General features: G+C 47.9%; 2 protein-coding genes across 4 annotated transcripts in view; both read left to right on the top strand.

The window, feature by feature from the left end:
• Positions 1–24,190, top strand: part of Hm13 (histocompatibility minor 13) — a 39,331-nt gene that overhangs the window by 5,938 nt on the left and 9,203 nt on the right. For all 3 annotated transcript variants that reach the window (XM_021663234.2, XM_021663233.2, XM_060383070.1), the window contains exons 2-10: positions 2,358–2,456; positions 7,274–7,356; positions 13,040–13,128; positions 15,639–15,724; positions 15,816–15,941; positions 16,805–16,862; positions 18,703–18,786; positions 21,044–21,080; positions 21,898–22,000. In XM_021663234.2, the coding sequence (XP_021518909.1) occupies positions 2,358–2,456; positions 7,274–7,356; positions 13,040–13,128; positions 15,639–15,724; positions 15,816–15,941; positions 16,805–16,862; positions 18,703–18,786; positions 21,044–21,080; positions 21,898–22,000 (765 nt within the window). The remainder of the gene's footprint in view (positions 1–2,357; positions 2,457–7,273; positions 7,357–13,039; positions 13,129–15,638; positions 15,725–15,815; positions 15,942–16,804; positions 16,863–18,702; positions 18,787–21,043; positions 21,081–21,897; positions 22,001–24,190) is intronic.
• On the top strand, positions 13,135–15,716 carry Mcts2 (MCTS family member 2). The gene has a single exon (XM_021663235.2). The coding sequence runs from the start codon at positions 14,224–14,226 to the stop codon at positions 14,767–14,769; it is 546 nt and encodes a 181-aa protein (XP_021518910.1). The 5' UTR covers positions 13,135–14,223; the 3' UTR covers positions 14,770–15,716.

The following is a 24,190-nucleotide window of genomic DNA, read 5'->3' as shown; positions in this document are numbered from 1 at the left end:
AATGAGCTACCGCGCTGGTTTGTAGGGAAGCCACGAACTCCTGAGTATGCTTTCGAGCTGCAAGCCTCTCAGCAGGCTGCCGGAGAACTCCTCTGTGTACATAGAGCAAACGCCTCCACACAGTTGGCCTTTATTGGGCCTCTGCTGCATTCCAGACCCTGTGTCTGGCTGTCGAGGCTTTAAATGGCATCTGCTCTAGCCACCTGTGGCACTTCCCTGCAGAAATAGTGTTGGCTTACCCGTGATTCCGTCTACACAGTGATAGAAATAGCACATAGGCTTGAGTAATGACTCGAAGCTCTATGCTGAGTACTTTCCTCTGCAGGCACTGGAGTCCTGGTTTTACAGTCAAGGGAAGTGAAGGCTCTGAGAGAGAAAGTCACTGTCCCCAAATGCAGGCAGGATGCTGGGCAGCCCCTCAGTCCTACAGGGTGGAGGTGGGGCACATGTTAAGGGCCTTCCCATCCACAGTTTGCCCTTTTTTTTTTTTTCATACCCCATATGTGTCCTCATCTCCAATCATCCTCCTCTTAGCATACAGGTGTACACGCATGCATACACACACACATACACACATACACACCATTTTTAGGTAAGTAAAGCCAAAAATTGTCACCCTTTTTGACAGAACAGTAAACTGAGACTCAGAGTGACAAATATCTGGAAGGGGAGATTTTCAGCAATTCTTGGAATTGCTTGGGCAAATGGTATGTACGGTAAGGTTTTGGTGTATATCACCAATTATCTCCGTGGGAAAACCTGTTGGCCTTCACTTACCCCATTTCTCGTCAGCTTGGTAGCTTACAAAGTGTGGATTCTTGTCATTCTGATAGATCAAAAATAGAATGATATACTGTTAATTTGAGCTTCTCGTAGAATGACAGGCTGGAGATCACTTGCCAAGCTGTGTGTGAGAGGCTCTGGATTCATTCCCCAGAGCCACAAAAAGAATTTCAAAAAGTAAAGGTAGGAGCTACAGAAGTGGTTGAGTGCGAAAAGCGCTTATCCCACATGAGTGAGACCAGCGTTCAGATCCCCACCCCTGGGGTAAATGCTGGTGGGTGTGGCAGTCCACCTGCAACCGTAGCTGTCCACCCCGACTACCCAAAGCGAGGTGAGAGGGGTTCAAGTGAGAGGGCCTGTCTCTTCATGAAAGGGGTACACGCATGCAGCCACGAACACGGAAATACATGCACACCACAGCATGTGCTCCTTGTGTCACTGGATATATGGAAACTTACTTTATGCATCCCAGCAAAGGCTGCCTGGGTCTGTGCATATCTGTCCTATACATTTCCCCTCCTGAATTCGCAGGCTTGCTCCCTGGCCGTTGTCTCCTTGTCCTCTCACAGCTCTTGACCTTTTGGGGCACAAGAGCTTCTCAGATTCACAGTCTTCAAGATAGCTGCTCTCTTGGCATGCTTTTTCCTAATGATTTTGATAAGCTGAACTATTCATGAGACTCCACAGCTGCTTGAGGTCCTTTCACGGAGGAATTCAGGTGCCTCATTCACAGGATGGATGTGGTGACGGTGACTGTCTGGTGAGGAGACTCTGGCTACCGTGGGGAGGTTTTCCTTTGGCATGAGCAGGTGTCTCATCTGGCCGTACTAGGACTTCAGGTAGCTGTGGTATAAAGTAGGAGAGCCACGCTCTGTGGTGCACACCTGTAAGCCCAGCCAAGCGGGAGGCCGAGGAGGCCGGGTGACAGGTTCATTCCATGAGTGTTCATCTCAGATTGAAGAAAAGGGTTAGGAGTATGGCTGTCTCAGAAGTCTGAAGGGCTTCCCAACACGGGTGCTGCCTCTGTCCCTAACGACAACTAGGATTTGGGCTGTTGTTTTGCTCTGGTTTTTGAGACAAGTTCTCACTATGTAGACCAGACTGGCCTCGAAATCACAGATAGCCACCTGCCTCTGCCTCCTGAGTGCTGGCCTTAGAGGTGTACCACCAACCCCATGTTGAAAGTTTTTTAGTACAAATATAAACTAGGATTGTCCTGCCACTAGACTTTGACTTAAATTGTATAAAACTGATTTAATCTTTATGCTACACTATTTCTCCATTTTCATTTACTTACAATACTGAAATGCCTTTGTTTTACATTCAGCTCTTTTGTATAAATATTTGTCTTTCGTCATCTTCTTACCCATGCCATATTTTTGCTAATTATAATATCTGTAGTTATAAACCTCTGTGGTAGAGGGAATAACATTAGCAAAAGCCTTGAGACAGAGACTGTAGTCTCCGAGACACCAAAGTGGACCAGCATGAAGGGAGAAAGAGCTGTGTGCTGGAACCTGGTGTTCCAGCAGCACGCAGTCATGGTGGCTCAGCTTGCACCCTTCTCTCTCTAGAGCTCTTCGGACATGCCAGAAACCATCACCAGCCGAGACGCCGCCCGCTTCCCGATCATCGCCAGCTGCACTCTCTTGGGACTCTACCTCTTTTTCAAAGTAAGTCCTTTGCTGCCTAGATAATTTTGTCTATGCATAGTCATTTATAGAAAATAACAGAATGGGTAATCCAGACCCAAGTCCCCACCAGAGTTGGTGTTTGCTTCCTTTCCCCACCAGACAGCCCTTTTTCTCCGTGTAGCTTGTGTTCTTGTTCCACCATTTGTTTTCTTGTATTGTTTCTGCTGGTCTGGAGTTTAGTTTTTGTTGCAGACATACCTTTACCATAATAATTGCTTTTTTTTTTTTGAGGTCCTATTGTATTAATTTTAAAAATTGAATGTTGGGCTATATAATGTTTATTATTAGCCCTATGATTATCACAGCAGTATTATCTAACCTGCTATCACAAATAATAAGACACAGACACTTTAGATTTTATAATTGCCTTATTTTCCTTGGACCGGACAGGTATTTCTATACTGGCTGTCTCAGTAACTTCACCTTCACCTCCCAGGCCCTATCCAATGCCATCTACCTTAATCATCCTCATCTGGTGTATCTTTGATCCATAATCCCAAGATTCTTGCTTGTATTCTTCATCTGAGCCTTTTTACGCCATTATTGGTGTCCTTCATGGTTCTTCTCCACCGTAAGCCATCTTCCTTCTGTCTTCATGATTCTCCCAAGCCTGGTAACCATAGCCACGCCTACCCCATTATGCCTTGCCCAGGTGTAGGCCTTTAATCAACCAATCAAGTTATGTCTCAGGCAGGTTTACAAAACAAGGATAGATGTAACCAGATCTTGAGGGCCAGTAACACACTTCAGATCAACTTCCAAACGAGGTTCGGTTCCCAAAGTTAAACAGGCTCAGTGTTGAAAACTTGGAAAACACAGAAAAGTAAAAAGGGAGAAACAACAGCCATCCAAAACCCAACTTCCAGATGCACTCCAGTTCTTCAGAGGTGTGTCTTCCCCGGTCTTCCCCAGGCATGCTCTCCATAGCTGTGGTCACACAGGATAACCACCTGTAGTGTCCACTTCCCGTCGAAATGTTGTGAATGTTTTCTCATGTAGCTAAATGCTCCTTCAACCTGTTCTGCTTCATACACATGTGCTGCTTTCTGAGTGTGAAAGTAAAGTACATTAGCCATGTAACGTTACACAGAAGAGTCTGTTGAGAGAGAAGCAGATCCCAGGACAGGGTAGTCATTGTCACCATTTAGAGGGGCACCCTTTAGTTCTTTAAGCATGCCTTCATATCAGAAGGACAGTGTTAAACTCTTGCTATATCACAAGTTCTTTCTTACTATTTGTTGAAAATTAGTCAAGAAAAGCTTTAGTTTGCAATCGCAAAGTACCTTTAAATGATTTTTTTTTTCCCAAGGCTGGTTGTGTGGCTCAGTCATAAAATTCTTACCTAGCAAGTACAAGGCCTTGGATTCCATTATTAACACAGTAACAGTGTGTGTACTTGTGTGTGTGTGTGTGTGTGTGTGTGTGTGTGTGTTCTTCAATCCAAGAAAAGCTACAAACAAGCTGGACCTTCTGTAGTTTCTTGAGAATCTGGAATGCTCGACCTCTTGCCTCCAGGTCCCACTCACATTTTTAATAATTTAGTTTAATTCTTTAATTAATGTTTAACTGAACAGTTGCCCCTCAAAATTTTTTTAAAGTTTACTATTTTTATTTATTTAACTTTATTTTATGTGCATTATTATGAAGGTGTCACATCCCTTGGAATTAGCATTACAGACAATTGTAAGCTGCCATGTGGGTGCTGGGAATTGAACCAGGTCCTTTGGAAGAGCAGACAGTGTTCTTAAGCACTGAGCCATCTCTCCAGCCCAAGAAAAAAAAAAAGAATTTCTGACAACAAAGGATATGAACTTTGTCTAAGGTTTTGCTGAAACTGTAGCCAGATGGTTCTGTGGTTTGTGTAACAAGAAAAGGCCACTTTGGTGGCACTTACTCAGCCCTCTCCTTCCTTCCTGCTTTGTAGCTACCTGTCCTCAGACAGGATCTAAGCAGCCCAGGTGGCCGGGTGCCACCAGTGCAGTGAGACTGCTCCTGGTCATGGCTTCCTTCTCCTGTGCCCTCATAACCGTGAGATAAGCGATAAAATCCCTTCAGTCTTCGTTTGTGTATCCCGTTCTGATTCCGGTGTGGCCATGTGCTCCCCATGGGTCCACCTTGTTTCCTCTCCCTGGAGGACCCATGAGTAGAAGTCCTTTCTTCTCCCCTTTCTGGGCAACTTCCCATCTTTTTTGGCCACCAGCCATGTTGTGAATGGGGAAGTGAGTTCCCATTATGTGACATTGGTTTGCTGGCTGTTCAGTCATTCTGAATTTAGGCCTGGTGCTGGTCCCTGTGCAGGAGCATCTTTTGAGATGGATACATGCACCGGTCACACAGATTAAATGGAAAGCGTGGAACTAGCCCATTGTAAGCGCCTCCTGATGGAGCCCATACCTCACACACCGCCACCTGCTCAGCCAGGAACAGCGGGAGTTCCTTTGCCTCTGGCCTGAGTAGCCAGCCCCTCTGTACATCCGCTGGTCCAGAACGACTGGATTCTGCTTCTCCTCCGTCGCCATGCCTCTTGTCCAGGGCACAACACACTCTGCTGGCTTGGGCAGTCTGCATCCACTCTTGATCTGTATGCAGCAGTAGGACCCTCTCAGGCCCTCCAGTGATGACACAGCCCTGTCTGCAACCCTCCAGTTGTGCTTGGTGAATCTGAGCTCTGTCCTGGTACTACAGAGCCTGGCATTCCTTGGCCCCCAGTGTCCTTTGAGATTCTTCTCTTCCTATCAGCATGTGAATTCTAAAGTTACTTTATTCCTCACTGTATGGCTAGTATTTGGTACAGTGCCCTGCACACAGTAGACACTCAGGAAATGCAGCCAAATTGTTGGCCAGGGGCCAGTTATCTGCGTAAAGGTTCTCAGTGCTGAGAGCTGAGGAAGAGTTGTGGTGGCTTAGGTAAGGGGGACAGAGAGACATCGCAGCAGCCCAAGAGCACACACCCAGGCTGCCTGGGAATGGGAGTGAGTAAGGCTGCCATGTGTGAAACACAGGCAGTGTTGAGCAGGACAGAGTGGTTGACAGCCTCCATCAGGAGGGCCTACAAGGCCTTCCCACTCACGGGAACAGCACCCAAACAAAGGGAAACACTGGCAAGGCTTGAAGTGTGAGAGTGATATGCTCAGACTAACATTTCAACAGATAATTCTCAGAGTCTTACTCAAGTAGTGTGATTCCTACACACACCAGGAAAGCACATCCCTGCTTCCCACTTAAGAGAGCAGCACAGTGACCAGTGTAGCAGAAGCTGCAGCAGGCACAATCAATTCAACACAGCCTTCCCAGGTTCCAGAAAGAATATGACAACTAGCTTTAGAGACAGAACTAGCTTTTGTGACAGAATATTTCCCCTGGAGATGATAAGACAAGCCAGGGCCTCGTGTCCCAGGTTTTGGCTGTCAATCACAGGCATGGGGAGACAGTACCAGAAGAGTTGATGTAAAAAGTGAAGCACAGAATATAAAAGTAACTTTATTCTCCTGCTTGTTGTCTCTGAGGCTTACTGCCTCCTCCTGCTCACCTAGGCCTAGTCCAGGAAGCTTCTAGCCTCCATACAGTCTAACTAGACCTAGAACGTTTTCAGCCTCCAAGACTTACTACTGAATAAGCTCACTCTTTCTTGTTCTTACTGAGCTCTGTGCTAGCTGATTTCAGCTCAGCTATTCTAGCTCAGACTTCTTTCCCAGCGGACATACTCAGTCTGGCTTTTCTCTTGGCCTCTGAATTGTACTCTTTGGCCTCATACTAATTCCAGCAATCTTTTCCAATCTTCTTGATTCTTCTCATTCTCTGGCTCATTTGGCCTTCACCTGAGTTCTCTCTCATTCAGCATCTCCCTGTAAAACTCTCCCAGGAGAACTGTATCCTCCTTCCTCCCTCCCTCTCTGCATTCTTCCCTCCCCTTCTCTCCCTCTTTCTTTCCCTCCCCCTCTCCTTCCCCTTCCTCCTCCCCCGGCACCGTTCCACCCACCCCCCATTGCCCCTTAAGTAGCTTCCCCTTTCCTCTCTCTTCTCCTGAGAGATAGACATATACTATTTTGTCAGCTCTTTCTCTGATTCATCACTGTTTCTGCCACTCAGTCAGATATCACTTTTAAACATGGGTACTTCCTTCTACAAACTATCTTTACCTTCATTGTTTGAGATTAAAGGGATGTGCCACCAAGCCAGCACCTAAGTTTTTCTTTACCTGAAACTTGTTCTCTACCAGGCTGGCCTTGAACTCAGATCTGCTTGTCTCTGTCTTCTGGATTAAAGTCATGTTATATTCCAGCCAGATCACACAGACCTAGAAGAGAAGGTCTCTGGATGTGATCTCTTACCAGAACAGCCATGTCCTGAATTAACATTCCTCTACAACAGAGTACTTAGCTATCTTGGAACTAGTATGCTTGAGGGCCTTGTGTCCCTCTGAAGGGGCTCACGGAGTTTTAAGGGGGGGGGGGGTGGGAAGCAAATTCTATGGTTCTGACACTGCTCTTGGGTTTGGACTCCTCCCCTATTCCCCTGGGTTGCCATCTAACACCCTGGGCACACAAAGTAATTGCCCTTCTCCAAATGGTGAGATCACATATGTAAGCTTCTAGACACCATTGCAGGTAGAGTCCATCTGGGTGGAACCTGAGGCACTGCCCTTCCCCATAGCTGCAAAAATGGAAGTTCTGCAGTCTGAGATTCTCCCTGATTGCCCCCAACTGCAGAGGGGTAGAATAAGACCAACCTTCAGGATGTTCCTCATGGTTTCTTGCAACCCTGACTTGTTTCTTCTTGTATTTCCTCCTCCTCAGATCTTCTCCCAGGAGTACATCAATCTCTTGCTGTCCATGTATTTCTTCGTGCTGGGGATCCTGGCCCTGTCCCACACCATCAGGTCAGAAGGCATCTCTCATCTGAAAGGCAGCCTTTGAAACTACTTTCTCAGGAGCCAATGCAGGGTCTTGGATGGGAGCGCGATCTTTTGTGCCATTCAGAGCCAGGTTTAAATCCTGGCTGTAAAATCCAAGGGAATCTTGCCCTTGTGTCACACTGTACATGACCAAGGATGGAACCTGAACCTCTCTGGGCCACAGTCTCATAGGGAGTTACAAGGCTAGCCAGTTATGGTGGCTGTCAGCACTCAAAAGGCTGAGGTAAGTTCCAGGCCAACCTGGGCTACCGCAAAAGACCCAGACTTAGAACCCAGTGTGTCAAAGAGTGTTAGAGTCATTACAGTGCCCTCTGCCAAGCAGTGCTCAGCTCCTCTCAGAACATGTCCTAACATCAGAGGGTTGGGAATGCAGCTCTAAATTTGACCACCTGGCCTTATGTCCAGCCTCTAGACTCTTAAGTTAATCTCTCTGACTCCAGTCTCCTTATGGATGTGTTTAAAAAAAAAAAAGAAAGAAAGAAAGAAAGAAAAGAAAAAGAAAAAAAAAAGTAGTACCCTTTGTGCAGAAAACATCTCACAGTCAACAGATGCACTGTTACCTTTGTTAGGACTGCTATGATCACCTGCGTTAACTTGTTAGACACCCTGGACTTGCCAGCTCTTGTTGGTCCTGGGTTACAGACAGAGAAGCTGAAGTTAGTGAGATTAAGACATTCAGTAGGATCTCACAGCTGGTAAACAGCAAAACCAGGATGGAAGTCCAGGTCTGTGGATACAGGCCACTGTGCTCAGACCCAGTCACTCACATCAGAGCATGAGACATAAATGATTTTGGACAGTGTCATGGGAACAAGGGGCCATTGGCCACCTTCATGCTGCCTTGCCTGCACACTAGAATCTCTTGGCATCCTTTTACATTCACCAAATGAGAGTCTTATCCCCAGTGTGGACAACAAAGATAGCACAGCATACTCCTGTCCACCTGTTTGAATAGTCCACAGATAGACTGAGGATTGGCCAGGAAAAGTTGCCCAAAGAAAGTAAGTAGTTCAGCCTGAACTTGAATTTGAAAGGTAGGAAGCCTGGAAGAGGTGTGAGGAGAAACGTACCAGGCTAGGAGCTGGATGGTCTCTGCATATCAAGAGATCAATGTCAGGCTCTTTCTAGAGTAGTCAGAGCTAGACAGAGCAGAATCTGCACCAAGGAACAGTGTGGCTTATTCTTCTAGGCACACTGTGGATGGAGGCAGTTACAGTGTGCTCTCAGAAGGTAGCCTTGACTCCTCTTGATCCCTGTCCTCCACTCCATAGACAGAGAGCGTATACAGCCAGGAAGCATCAAATGGGCTGCTGTCTGCAACATGCCTTGAACCTTGCCAGGCACACAGCTCAGGACTGGCCCAGCGTTAACTAGCTGGGACCTGAGGTATGCCCTTTCTACTAAATCCAGCACCATCTTCACATGTAAAATCTTGTTCTAGCTGCATTGGAAGTACTGTGGCACTTCTCAGAGAATCTGGATGACTTGGATTTAGCAAGCAAGAATAGCAGGTCCAGCACTCAGGAAGACCCAAGGAAAGGATAGGAGCCTTCACTTTGAAACTTGGGGTCTGAAACTTCCGGTCTCCTTCTTTTCCATGCTGATGAGGACTACTCCAAGTCTAGCCAGTCCCATCCCAGTGTCTGCAGGTTGGAGACCTAGCTCTTCTCCCAGCCTAGCCTCACCACACAGTAAGAACGAACTCTAAAAGCACCACTTGGAGAATTGGTTTTTTCACAGTATCCCAGGAGCCCTGCACCAACTGCCCACAAACAGCTATGCTTCACATGTCTCAAGTTAACCAGTTGTCTCTCTACCCTCCAACCAATTCATGAATGTTGGTGGTAGATACTATCAGCAGAAAATGAACCCTGGAAGATTAATGGTAGACCACTTGGCCTGTGCTTGATCCTAGCACTACAAACAAAAGTTAACAGTTAACTACATGGGAAGCCAGGTGGCACCACACACTTTTATTTATTTTTTTAAGATTTATTTATTTATTATGTGTATAATTTTCTGTCTGCATGTACACTGGCATGCCAGAAGAGGGCACCAGACCTCATTGTAGATGGTTGTGAGCCACCATGTGGTTTCTGGAAATTGAACTCAGGACTTCTCGAAGAGTAAACAGAGCTCTTAACCCCTGAGCCGTCTCTCCAGCCCAGCACCACACATCTTCAAACCCAGCACTCAGGAGGCAGAGATAGGCAAGTTTCTGAGTTCAAGGTCAGCCTGTTCTACACAGTTCAATACCAAGGCTACACTGTGAGAGAGACGCTATTTCAAAAAGAAAGAAAGAGAGAGAGAGAGAGAGAGAGAGAGAGAGAGAGAGAGAGAGAGAGAAAGAAAGAAAGAAAGAAAGAAAGAAAGAAAGAAAGAAAGAAAGAAAGGAAAGAAAGGGCACATGGAAGCTTACTGTGTTGGCTCAGGCTTCTGATCCTAGGATTTGGGATACAGAGGCAGGAGGAGCTGGCTGGAGCTCACGGTTACACAGCTTACACAGCTAGTTAAAACTCAATTGAGTTATAGGAGATAGTCTCAAAACAAGTAAATGGTACATAGTAAAACTTGCTAGATAGAAACTGGTTTTTTGTTTTTCTGTGTTGGGTGTTGAAGTCAGGGCCTTGTAAATTCCTAGCACGTCTCTTCTACCTAGCTACAGCCTGGCCCTGAGTTTTGTTTTTTGTTTTTTTGGGTTTTTTGTTGTTGTTGTTTTTCTTTTGGTGTTAGGAATTGAACCAAGGATCTCCCATATGCTAGTCATATGTTCTAGCATTGAGCCACATCCCCAGCCACGAATCATTTTAATAAAATCCAGAGCATTCGTAATCTGCCATGGCACCCATGTAGAGGGCCCAGGAACTTGGGAGGCTGAGGCATCAAAAAACCAACAAAAGCAATTTTATTGCAGGGGGGTATAATTTAAAAAAAAAAAAAAAATTTTTTTTTAAAGAATGTTGATCCAAAAATTAAACTCTTACTAGAGTTGTGTTTTCTCAGATCTTTTGGTTATGAAAGCTACAGTGTTAAGAGTTTCCGTGAGCTGTTTATAGCCACAAGTCAGACCTTCCTCTGGCTTTGCACCATAAGGTCTGAAGGTTGAAACAGGGAAGTTGAGGTTCAAAAGAGTCATTATGGCTAGCAGCGTTCACAGCTGATAAAAGCAGTGGGACTTGATCCCAGGTCTGTCTGCCCCCAGTGCTAGAATTTTTTGTTGCTTTGGCAGAAGTTAAGAGGAAGGGAGAATTTGGAGGGAACAGACTCACCTCTCCACAGCTCTCTCTGAAATACCTGCTAAAGACTTGTTAGAGCCATATTCCAGGCTGTGCTGGCCCAGGCTGCACTTCTCTAACTACCTCTGCTGCTTCCCACTGCCTATCTCAGACCTCTCAGAACAGACCACAGCTCATAGTATTGCAGGTGGGAGGAGGGGCTGTCACATCCCTCCTTTACCCAGTACAATCACCAGAACTACAACCCAGCCAGAAACACATTCTGCCAATGCAGCCTTGGCCTGTTTTTATCACCTGTGGCTCAGCTCCTGCCCCCCTCAAGTGGCCCACAGAAAGAAGGCCCTAGACTTCCCCCTCAGGAGAACAAGAGCATATCGCCAGTTTCATTAACCCTCACCATCTACCCCAAAGGAGAAGGGGACCACTAGAATGTTTCTCAGCAGGAAGCAGTGAACTGGAAGTCTCTTAGGAACCGTGGAGGGTCAGAAAAGCGCTCTGCCCACAGTAGAGTGCATTCAAAGAGTTGGCTAGCAAAATACACCACTATGCCTGGCATGGGGCGATGAGGATGAGACAGGGCCCGCCCCTCAAGTTCACAGACTCAGACCAGTTGCATCACATGAGTCATCTTTTGTGGTGAGGAAAAGCAGATCCTTTTTCTCAATGCTTGCCTGTCATCCCAAATGTTAGGGATGAGACAGGAAGAGCAAAAACTGGAGGCCAGCCTAGGTAGCCTAGTGAGACTCTGGCTCCGAAGGATGTGTATGTATAGTTCATTGGTACAGCACATGTGCAGAAATCAGTCCAGACATTGCGCACTTGAAGTGGAATCTGCAGTTGAACTCATGGGATACCAAACATTAGTTTAATTCTCTTAGTAATCCTTGAGAGTATCAGACTTGGATTGTTCTATAATTCCAGCACTTGGGAGACAAAGCAGGAGGATCATTGCAAGTTTGAGGCTGACCTGAGCTATAGAGTGAGACCCCATCTTAAACAATAAACTTTTGAGAAAAGTATGATAATGTTCAGATTTAGAAAGAGTTACACGGAGCAGTTGAGTAACTTCCCCAAGGTCATACCTCTAAGAAGAGGTAGAGATAGGACTTGAACCTAGAAAGCATGTCTCCAGTCTACTTGGTTAAGAGGCTAGGCAGGGTATGTGCTTCAGCTTCTCAAGTCACTTTCTGCCTCTGCCTGTATCTGCACATCACTGCAGGCTCACCCTCACCCAAAAGAGAATCATCGAACTGAGCCCCCAGCTGCTTCTGCCTTCCATTTCGTCAGAGCCCTTCTGTGGATGCCCACTCCATAGTCCAGCCATGTGCCTGCCACTTCTCTGCCTATGATGCCATTCATCATCAGTCACTTCACACAGCCTGAGGCTGCAAGGGATTGGTTGCTTGATAAGTGGAAAACTTGCCCAGAGATAGCTCTGAAATTTCATATTCTCTAAGCCACCAGATTTGAAAAAAAAAAAAAAAGACCTCTCTATCCATGCCATTGTGACCTAGATGTTTCCAGGCCTACCTTGGTTTACTTTTTAGTTGGGAAGCCAATCTGGGTTGTCTTCTATGACACACATTCACAGTTCTTAAACATCCTGCTACGGGCCAGCCCTGAGCTGGGCATCTTTCCTGCTTTATTTCATCCTCACACACCTCTTTGAGACAGGCACTAAGCTTAGCCTCACACTCAGGTAAGGAGACCAAAGCGCGGAGAGACTACCTTTAATGAGGCCCCCACAGGACTGCAGTACGGTCATACCCACAACCAAGAGGCCTTGGTTTGCCAGTCTTGCTCTAATGTAATCTGTGAAAGAACATCTTTGTTCCCAGCCTGGCCAGAATATGGGGCATGCTCGGGAACAATGTTTTTAAAGTTTAGCTAGCCCTGAACCATGGAAACCTCATAGTAGGCGTGAAAATGAGGCTGTTCCTACCCTAGGGGCTGCGATTCATCTGGCTGGTGGATTTCAACTACATTCGTAAAAGCCCAGTTCTGTCATCAGATCAGTAGCATATGACTTGATAGATCAAGTCTGAGGACATTTCTTGACCAGAAGCTGACTAACAGAAGGCACGTGGGCCAGACTTGGAAATTCTGACTCTTCCCCCAAATTTTTCATACCAGATCTTCTTGTGTCCACTTTGCCAATAAGTAAATGAAATTACTAGGAGTTCGGAAACCTCAGTTTGTAACTCAGCTCAGATCCTGGCTTCATGTGCAACCCTGGCAAAGTCATCCTCTTGGTAGACTGCAGATCTGTAGTTAGGGAACAGGAACACGTACCTATGAGGGTACTTTAAAAGGTGTCCAGGGTAACAGCCACAGATAGGTATCAGTGGGGACTATTAGAGCTGTTATGTTTGTGGGCTCTGTTTGCCGACCTGCTTTGTCTTTCTTTCCAGCCCCTTCATGAATAAGTTTTTTCCAGCCAACTTCCCAAATCGCCAGTATCAGCTGCTCTTCACACAGGGCTCTGGGGAAAACAAGGAAGGTCAGTGCTGCCTGCTTCCTCCGGGGGTGTGTTTCCCCTCTTCTCTTATTTATCCAATACTGGGTTCTGCAAAGAAACAAATGATAAAGGAGAAACGCAAGTCTCTTTGCCCTGGTTCATATTCCAGCTCTGCCACTACCCAGACTTAAGAATCAGAGTAATTTCATTATTTCTGAGTACTGGGTGTTTTTTATGGAGGTTTGTTACCCATCTGTAAAAATTAAAAAAAAAAACAAAAAAATCTGATACCTTCTCCAGTTAAGGAGTAAGCAGAAAGCATTCATCACAGTGCCTGCCTCAGTAAAATCTGTGGCAGCTGTTAAGTGATTGTTTGAAAAGGAAAACTATGAAGATGTGTTAGTTATCATATAGAGACAAACATGGTGACGAGTTAAAACTATGGCTTGGACCAAATGGAACATAATTCTCACACATGAAATGAATAGCCTGTGGAATGTATTCTGTCCTCTCCTGGTTGCCAAGTACATTCTGGCTTGTCCCCGGAAAAGGTGATGTGATGATTCGTCTCTACGTCAAGTACATCTGCCAAATAAATGATTATTGGATTTTTTTTTTAAGGCTAAGCCTGTTTTTTGTTTGTTTGTTTTTGTTTTTGTTTTATCGACCCTTTGGGGTTTGAAGCCTCATCTACCTCAAGCTCCACTCAGGGGACCCTGGAGGGAGGTCTGCTGCGGCAACTAGTGGTCGAGAGCGGCAACCACTGTGTAGCCGGAGGGAGGACAGGAACATTCCTATTGGCCAGTTCCGCGGCGCAGTGCGCATGTCCAGTCCAAACCCGAGTGACTGTCCATTCCTAGATACCGATACACTGACGCATCTTCCGCCTGAGCCCCGCCCTTTCTGCCATCCTAAGCCAGAGAAGAGCTGGTGGGGCAACCACGTGGGCGTCAGGGAAGCGGAAGTAATCGAATTTTGCGCAGCCGTAAAGCACAATCTGTCGGACCACCTTCCGGTTAGCGACAACGGCCGGCTAGGACGCCAGTGCGATCTTTCCTGTATACCACAGCTCGGTGGGACCCTCGGTTTTCCGCGCTTCGCCTCAGCTCTTCCTGTCGGCGCCCCTTCACCAAGATCATGTTCAAGAAATTTGACGAGAAGGAGAGCGTTTCCAACTGCATCCAACTGAAAACTTCCGTTATTAAGGGTATTAAGAGCCAACTGACTGAACAGTTTCCAGGTATGGAACCATGGCTTAATCAAATCATGCCAAAGAAAGATCCCGTCAAAATAGTGAGATGCCATGAACACATGGAAATTCTTACAGTCAACGGAGAACTGCTGTTTTTCAGGCAGAGAAAAGGACCTTTTTATCCAACGCTAAGATTACTTCACAAATACCCGTTTATCCTGCCACACCAGCAGGTCGACAAAGGAGCCATCAAATTTGTGCTTAGTGGTGCAAATATCATGTGTCCGGGTTTGACGTCTCCTGGAGCGAAGCTCTACGAAGCTGCAGTAGATACAATAGTGGCTGTCATGGCAGAAGGGAAAGAGCATGCCTTGTGTGTCGGAGTCATGAAGATGGCTGCTGCAGACATTGAGAAGGTCAACAAGGGGATTGGCATTGAAAATATCCATTACCTAAATGACGGGCTGTGGCACATGAAGACATATAAGTGAGCCTTAGACGCAATACACTTGAGCTAAATATAAATATTGTGTTGTATCTGTGTTTGTGTCCGCATGTGATGTCATGAAGGCAATGCCTCTGTGGTTATGAATAAATTCAACAGATACCTTTAAAAAACAAAAATGGGGTGTTGTAACCACAGGAGAGAGCAGAAAGTGGCTAACAAGCAACCGCTTGCTGCACTTTGGAATCTGACAGAAGTGGCCGCTCGATGTGGCCTGGGGAAGGCTCCACCACCTCTCTGGGCTTCCTTATTAGGAAATTTGGAAGCCTACAGAGCAGGCCTGACATCAGGGTCTCTACCAAGGTACTCGCAACTAGAGCAGCCTTGGAGATTCCCTCTTGCCTCTTTCCACATCTCTGTCTTTCCTTCTCCCTTGCTTGTGAAGGGTCACCAGCAGTCCCCTTGATTTCCTAAAATTTTGAACTTGCTAGGAGTAGCGTTAATTGGGAACCCACTGTGATCTGGGCACTGTGATGAGGGCATTGTAAGAACAGACTTACTCCTCACAGCAGCCCCCTGAGGAAGGTGCTGTTGACCATTTACAGATAAGGAAACAAACTCTAAGAGGGGCTACCTCCCCACGATCACCCAGCGTCAGGTGGCAGAGCTTATGTCTCCAACACCCTGCATTTTATCTGGGCCTATGCCCCCACCCCCTTTAGAAAATTAAGAGGGTTGGAGATGGCTCCAGTGATCTCTCTCCAGCCTAATACCCCTGCCAGTCTGATTGAGCCGAGGCTGAGCCCATGGCCTGTGTGGCCATGCCGGCAGCCATGCCCTTTCCCATCCAGGGGCTGACAGGTTGGGGGGACAGTCTCACTCTGGGGAGTGGACTTACCTGGCCTCTTTGCCCAGAGATCATCAACTATGAGTTTGACACCAAGGACCTGGTGTGCCTGGGCCTAAGCAGCATCGTTGGTGTCTGGTACCTGCTGAGGAAGGTAAGTAGTCAGGGCCTGAGCAGAAGGGGAGGTTGGGGTGACGGGGCAGGATGGGGCACAGCGAGCTAGTCTCACTCCCAACTTTCTTCAGCACTGGATTGCCAACAACCTGTTTGGCCTGGCCTTCTCCCTTAATGGGGTAGAGCTTCTGCACCTGAACAACGTGAGCACTGGCTGCATCCTGCTTGGCGGACTCTTCATCTATGACATCTTCTGGGTGAGTCAGGCAGGGATGTGATGCCCAGCTCTGAGGCTCCTCCTCAGCCTCCCAGCTTCTCTGCATCTCTGGTCCACGTGGCAGTCTAATGGAAGTTGGTACCCCAGAGCAGGTCTGTTTTTGGTCCATCTATAAATCCAGAGGACCAAATCTCCTACCAAAGCCCAGTGTACCCATTGCCTTCAGATACCTTCAGGTGGTCCTTACAGGGGTACTGCTTAATCCTGTGTGTCTAGGGAAAATCAGCTGAGACCTGGGGACATTTGGACAGGAGTGTTGGCTGCTGGTGAATGGCCCGGCAAGGAGGACCGAGGTTAGCTGTGCTCTGGCTGCAGGCTCACTTTCTAAGGCACTGCTAAGGGATCTAAGAGTTGCCTGCATTGAACATCCTTTCCCTGGCTCCAGAAGACCTGTCTTTGAAGAAAGGCTGCCTAGGGACTCTGTCTGCCTGCCCTTCCCCTCTCTGGTTTTTCAAGACAGTGTTTCCCTTTGTAGCCCTGGCTGACTTAGATCTTGCTCTGTAGACCACACTGACCTCGAACTCAGGGTTCTTCCCTCTGCCTCACGAGTGCTAGAATTAAAGGCACATGCCACCACTGCCCAGTGGGGTCTTTGTCTCTTAAGGGGGATAGAAGCTTGAATAACAGGCTGCCTGGCTTGGGCCAGTTAGGGTCTTTCTCAGACACCATCACATTTTCTTTTCCTGGAACCACATGAGTGACCACCTCAACTCAATGTCAGGTCAGCTCTCCCAGTTCCCTGTTCGGCTTTCTTACACCTCAGACAACACTGCATCTAGAAGCCTAGGGACAGCCTTTTCTTACCCACCCACCTCCCTTTAGACTCCTGTCTTCTCCTTCCAGGTATTCGGCACCAACGTGATGGTGACTGTGGCCAAGTCCTTTGAGGCACCAATAAAATGTAAGTGATCACCTCCCACAGCCCTGCATCCTCTCTACCCTGTCATCTCTGGTGTCACATCATTGGTGTCAGGACTTCTCTTTATTTCCTCATCATTGAGTCATCTGTCTATGTTCTTGATCTCAGCCTTCCTCACAGACCCTGGCCTCGGTCCACTTAGTCGTGATTTGGTGTGGCATGAAATGTATAGGAATGAGATTAAACCTAGAGGAGAGGTGCTTAACAGTCCATTATAGGGCTTGCAGCGGCTTTCCAGGGGTAGGGACGGCCATGTTGACTAGGACCCCGTTGTTACCTGACTACCAGGTTCTCTGGGTGCTCTCCACTACCAATTCTCACCACACCTTGGTTTTGTTTTTTAGAATAACCATTGTTTATGAAAGTATTAGAAAATCCAGCTGTGGGAGGCAGGGCACGCCTTTAATCCTAGCACTTGGGAAGCAGAGACAGGCAGATCTGTTGAGTTCAAGGCCAGCCTGTTATACAGAGTGAAGTTTCCTGGACAGCCAGGGCTACACAGAGAAACCCTATCTCAACCCCTCCCACCCACCCACCCACCCAAAAACAAAAACTCAAATACCAGTGTCTTTCAAGGACAGTTGAGTTATTGTCTGTTTGTTTGCTTGCTTGCTTGCTTGTTTGTTTGTTTGGGTGTCGGTTGAGATAGATTTCGGGTAGCCAAAGTCATCCTGGAACTCACTGTATAGCGAAAGGTGGCTTTGAGCCTTTGGTCCTTCTGCTTCTACCTCCAAAGTGCTGGGATTGCAGGGCCTGAATAAACAAGAAGAAAATTGTTACCTCAGACTACAGTAAGCCTGGGTAGAACAGTTCGGGATGGGTTAATGCTATTCAGTGGAATCACCGAAACCAAGGTTATTTCTGCCCTCCCAACCCACCACTCTAAACATATTTGTTACCTGTCCTTTAGCTCACCTTTCCAAGGTCCCTGGAGAGGAGCCACAGCTCTAGCACTGACTACTCATCCAGACATGTCCAGAAGGGACCAGTATTTCTCTTTCCTCACGGAGTGCTCCCTCCCCTCTGCCTCCAAATCCACCTTGAAGCTTCCTTGCTTTTTCCTTGGCCAGGTCCTGCGGCTGTAGGTGTAGCCAGTAGTGAAGTCACCTACCATGCATGAGGACCTGGATTCAATCTCCAGTGCCCCAAAAAGATAGAAAAATAAAAACACTGGGATTTTTGGCCGAGCATGGTGCCACACATGTAATCCTGGTACTTGAGAGGAGTGAAAACTCAAGACCAAACCCAACTCAGTGGTGCACACCTTTAATTCCAGCACTCAGGGAGACAGAGGCAGGTGCACCACTCTGAGTTGGAGGCCAGCTTGGTCTACAAAGCAATTCTAGGACAGCCAAGGCTACACAGAGAAACCCTGTCTCAAAAACAACTACCATGCTTCAGCATGGTAGATGAGGAATGCAGGTTACCATAGAGTCTCAGCCCTAGAGTAACCTGAGATTGCCAGGCTCAAGGACCAAACTGGGTATGGTGGGTGAGAGTGGGTGACCTTGAGAGATGCTTGATGGTCTCTAGAATCATTGCAGCACTGGCTTGTGGCAGAAAGCTGTTGGGGTGAAGTCAGCTTAGGGCTTCTTCCTCATAGCAATGCAGAAGAAATAATGGTGAGTGAAACCTTTAACTAGATGATCCTAGAGTCCTCCTTGCTGTTAGAGCTGCCATTTCATCCTGTGGGCACCCTGTCATCCCCCTGTACACTCGAAACAAATGTGTGTGAGCTCTCCTTCGCGGGGATGGAGGCTGGCAGCCAGAGTAAACAGGGCTCGCTCTGGCCTTCCCATCTCACCCCTGCCTCTCCCTGCAGTGGTGTTCCCCCAGGATCTGCTGGAGAAGGGCCTTGAAGCTGACAACTTTGCCATGCTGGGACTTGGAGACATTGTCATTCCAGGTGATTGCTAGGAGAGGGTTGTGGTGGAGGGGTGGAGAAGGTGGCTGGGTTAGGGGGTTACGATGAGGCGGGCAGCTAGCCTTACCTATTAGGAATGGGCAAGGCCAGGAGGATTCTGCAGACTTTCCCATGTTTGGTGGCAGGGGACAGGTGGCTTTCCCATACGTTTGGACTTAAAGAGGAGGCCATAAGCAGCTTCCGGTGAGTATGCTCAGAATGGCCTTGAACACAGCTGGCCAACCAAGACTGGTTGGCCGGAAGGGGGAACCCTGCTGCTGGGAAAAAAAGCCTGCCAGGCCTTTTTCTCAGATCAGGGGGGTGAGGAAGCTGGAAGTGTGCATCTTTATCCCTGACCCCATCTTCCTGTCTGCGTGTCAGGGATCTGTCTAGCTCTTAGTTCTTTCAAAGGACTGATAGAAATCCACACCGTTCCCATCAGTGGGGCTGTCTGGCGGAACAAGAGGACAGGAACGTGGCTCAGTGGGATAGCTTAAGAGTACAGGGCCCTGGGTTCATCTGCAGACCACACACACATACAGGCCTTCACTGTAAGAACTGTTTCTAGGACAGTAGCAACAGGAGAAAGACGGTGACAGCACCTGCCACTCGCCAAGCACTGTAGTGGGTGGGTGTTGTGTCTTTATTGCTGCTCCCATCAACTCCAGGGGACAGAGGGAACTTCTGCAGTCCAGGTTAAGGAAACAGGTTCAGAGAAATGGAGCAACTTGTCCGAGAGATTGGCTTGGCATGCCCCACCCACTCCAAGTATCCCATGGTGTACAACACCAAAGTCAGCAGGGACTTGCTTCCCAGGTAACATAGGAGAGATATGAACCCTGTAGTAGGACATGATGTTACATGCCTATAACTTCAGTAACCCCAGACACAGACAGCAGGGTTTTTTAAGAAAATGATGGAATCCCAGCTCCAAAATGCCTTATGGCAGCGGTTCTCAACTTTCCTAGTGCTGCTACCCTTTAATACAATTCCTCATTTTGTGGTGACCCCCAACCATAAAATTATTTTCATTGCTACTTTGTAACTGTAATGTTGCTACTGTTATGGATCATAAATATCTGTATTTTTTCTGATGGTCTTAGGTGACCCGTTAAAATGGTCATTTGACTTGAAAAGGGTCACAACACATAGGTTGAAAACCACTGCCTTACAGAAACCCAGTGTCTAGCTTCCCCAGTCTCCTTGGTATGTGGCTCTGGGGTTTAGGAGTGCACACAGTCCTTTTTGTATTAGTCCTTCCCAGATTCATATGAGGCTCCAAATCTTCCAGCAGTCACCCAGCCCAGAGGGATGAAACCCCCTCAGCTACCAGGTAATTAATTCAGTTCACTAGCAGAACCCCTGCCCCTGCTTTAGTTGGAGAGCTATTACAGGTGTTAGTCACCAGGGGGCGCTGAACTCCAAACACTAGAAAAGGCAGCTCTGGTCAGCTTTCTCCACCCATTTCTCCTCTCATAGTCCTCCACCACTAAGGAGGACTCATTTCCGTTTTTAGTGACACAGGGTAAGGAGGTAAGGAGTGTGACTCAGGGAACACAGAATGCTTCAGCTCTTGAGAGGCCAACCTCAGGGAGAATTTTGTCTGTGTCCTCTGTGAGCCTGGAGGCCAGTGACGGAAGAGGTTTCTAAAGGATGTGGTGTGTGAGGCATGCGGAACTTGGGGTGGCTGCCTGTGTCTCAGGGACTCGGGATTCTGGGGCATCTCCTAGTGCTCTGCTCCTTGCTCCACCTCCAACCAGGCAGCAGCCGTGGGGCTCTTTCTAGACCTGTTCAGGTGGTCCCGCCCAGAACTCTTCCAGAGTGTTGTGTTCCTCAGAATGTAGACCTTGGCTGGCCCCATGGCCATTCTGTGCCATGTCTCCTCCTGCTCCTCTCTAGCCTCACTAGCTCCTCAGAACATTCTTTCACTCTCCCTGGCCAGGGTCACTCTGAAGAAGCCCCCTTCAGACCAGTCCCACCCCATTCCACCTTTTACAAGAAGTCCATGTTTCAATTAGAACAGGCCCGGGTTTGGTGCCCTGTTGGAATTTGTCACAGCTGGTGTCATTCTCCCTACCTTCTTGCCCCCTCGGCTGAGCTCTGAGAGCTGTAGCTTCACTTGATCTACACTGCACCTGGTCAGTGGACAATCAGCAGAAGGCCCATTGTGATACGGTGTGGTGCTGGAGGTGTGGGACCAGGCTAGTCTCCCGACCCCAATGCCAACCCAGGCCTTCTAACCCTGCCTTTTCCTCTTCAGGGATCTTCATTGCCTTGCTGCTTCGTTTTGACATCAGGTAAGCAAGGTAGGGTGTGGCCTGTCCTGTCCTGGGGCTCTCCCAGCATTTTCCAGCCCAGAGAAGGAACCTCCATCCATATGTAGCCTGCAAAATTCTCATTTAACCTGCATTTTAAAGTTTTGAGGCACTCTCTCACCTTGTCCCCAAAAGATCCTTTTAATTGAGATTGGTGCTTGTAGCTCTGCCCTTGGCAGCCAGTCTGATTTTGTGAGCCTCAATCTCATATCCATATAGAGACTGTGCCAGGTTGGGGAGAGTGCTGAACACAGGCTGACCTCTGTGGCTTTGGGGAAAGCCAGCTGCAGCCATCGTTTGTCAGGCAGCACTCAAGTCACTGTGTTCAGCTCTAGCTGTTCTCTGTGCTCTCCCTTCTCAGGTTTCTTCACGGCTGTTATAGAAACTAAGCATAAGTCTAGACTGGAGTTTAGAGGAACACTTGCTAAGCATGCGCAGGGCCAGACTCAGTCCCCAGCAGACTCCTGGGCCTTGCCCCAAACTTACATTCTGTGGGGATAACCTAGAACATGGCTTTTTTTTTTCCCCCAAGAGATTCTATGCTGGCTAAAAATCTTACAGCCAGTTCTATATCATGACGTTTGTTATTTGCCAATGGGCTTAGAGCTTTCACAGTTTTCAAAGATATAAATTGGGCATGAAAGAAGAAAGGTAACTTACCAAAAGAGTCATAGCTCAGGGAAGGTCAGGTACGTGTCCCTCCAGGCTTCCAGCAGGGACCCTCTCCACATACATAGCAGCTGCAGTCTTCCCAGAAAGACTACTCCTGTTCTAATCTCTTCTTCCACCTTCCCTGCAGCTTGAAGAAGAACACCCACACCTACTTCTACACCAGCTTCACTGCCTACATCTTTGGCCTGGGCCTCACTATCTTCATCATGCACATCTTCAAACATGCCCAGGTAAGCAGAACAGTTCCCGGGTGTCCAGAGCACTTCCCTGAAGGTATAGAACTTACTAAGAGGTGCTCTGGCTCGTGTGCAATCGGCCCAGAGGTCAGCACCCTGCCGTGGCACCAAAACAGTCATGTTTTTTGTTGCCTTTGACTGGTGGTGGCATTATGGCAGCTGCTGCTCCAGGCTGTAGCTGCACGTTTTCAGCACACCACTGTCTTCATCAGGAAAGCAGACATTTTGCCAGAGCTCTCCTACCTGGCTTCTCCCTGTAGCCCATAAGCACATAGTACGTCACATGGCCATGCCAGCTGTGGGCGAAGAGGCTGGGAAGGAGAAGATGGTTTTCCAGGCAAGCTAGCATAGGTGAACAAAGAGCAGGGTTGAGTTAGAATTGAGTGCTTCAGCCAGGTGAAAACCAGCTAAGCCCACCCCAGCAAAACCAAGGCTCTGCTGCCCCCTCCCTCCACGGTGGGCACCAGATACTGAGCCACCACAGTGGACAGCAGCATGTATGAAGGCTGGGCTCTCAGTGGTCTAGAGAGAGGTAGGGAATGAGCAGGCAGGATTGCCTCTTTTGTCCAACAAACACAATGACATGCCAAGCTCTGTGCACCTGAGAGTTCTAGAGAGCTCACGAGGAAGCTGGTGCTTCGGCACCACCCGCCCTCACCCATCCACACCCACACCCAGTGAGAGGATAGTAGAGCTAGGGGTTGGCCTGGGACAGTGTAAAAATCAGACCCATTGCCAGGCAATAGTGACACACCTTTAATCCTAGCACTCAGAAGGCAGAGGTAGGTGTATCTCTGTGAGCTCGAGAATAGCCAGGGCTATTACACAGAGAAACCCCGTCGTGAGAGTGAGGGTGGGGGGAAGGCCCATTACACATTTAAGCTGGGCGGTATTGACGCACTTCTTAAATCTCAGCACCCAGGAGGCAGAGGTCTTGAGTTCAAGGCCAGCCTGGTCTACAAAGTGAGTTCCAGGACAGCTAAGGCTACACAGAGAAACTGTCTCAAAAAGCCCAGGCTGCAGGGACAGCATGAGGTGCAGAGGCTGAGGAAGCCTCAATGGGAATCCCCCAGACTCCTCTCTGGGACACAGGTCAAGTTACCAGTTACAGAAGTCACATGCTCCAGTTTCCTCATTCATTAATAAAAGTAAAAAAAAAAAAAAAGGGGGGGGCATGGCTTGAGGATGGGATAGATCAATGGAAGTGCTCAGAAGTACCCCAGATAACCTACCCTCAGCACGGTGTTGCTTTCTGTGAGTTCAGTTGCCTGAAGCCCAGAAACATTGAGTGGAAAACTCCATGTTTTAAGTGCCATGCATTCTGAATACCGAAATGAACTCTTGCTGCCTCAAGAACCATTCCTTGATCCAGCGTGTCACACACTACACACTGCTTACCATTAGAAGCCAAGGCACACACTCACAACATGCCAGACTCTACAGTTTTTGAGGACCTAAGGATAAGGGGAGGCTGCTGTATTGTAGCTTTTCACCCCTCCCCTCATCAGAGTTCCATCACCTGGGAGCTGCCTTTGAATTCAGCCCAAGATCAGATTGTTGAACATCATGCCTGTGCTAAACCTTCACAAAGGTCTAAGGGTGTGGCTCACAAGCAGGGAAGCTCAGAGTGCTCGCATGGCCCTCATTCGTTTATTTATGTTTCTCACAGCCTCTGCTGTGGCATCGGAGCATGATGTCACAGCGTCATGGTGAAGAGATTGTAGAGTGCCAGGTCAGGAACAAGCTTACAGGCCTTTTCAAGGCCTGTACTACAGCTCCCTTCCCTATGTTGGAGTAGGCCAGGGCCATTCCCCCCAGCAGCCACCAGGTGGCAGGCTTGCCTTCACTGGAGAGACTCTTGCTCTCATGCAGGTTACAGGGCCCAGAGTTGTGTGTGGGCCTAGAAGGCCAGACTTAACCAGGTAATCCAGCTAGCCAGGCTGAGCCTGGGCCTATGCTGTTCCTGACCTTCATCCAGATGGCCATCTTCCTGAAAGCCCTTGAAGAGGGCATCCAGAATCTAGGAAGAGCTGTTGAATGGGGTCCCCTCCTCCGAGAGGACACAGTCCCATGCCAGCATTGCGCTAGGTAGAAGTCCCCCTATGTGCCCTTCAGTTCACTTAGCCTTTTTTTTTTTTAACAGACTTAATTCACTTTATTTTTCTTGTATAAAAAAACCCTCGT

Source organism: Meriones unguiculatus, chromosome 4 (assembly GCF_030254825.1).
Source record: "Meriones unguiculatus strain TT.TT164.6M chromosome 4, Bangor_MerUng_6.1, whole genome shotgun sequence".
NCBI classification, from domain to species: Eukaryota; Metazoa; Chordata; class Mammalia; order Rodentia; family Muridae; genus Meriones; species Meriones unguiculatus.
Note: the sequence above shows the minus strand (reverse complement) of the source record. Positions and strands in the feature narration are given on the sequence as shown.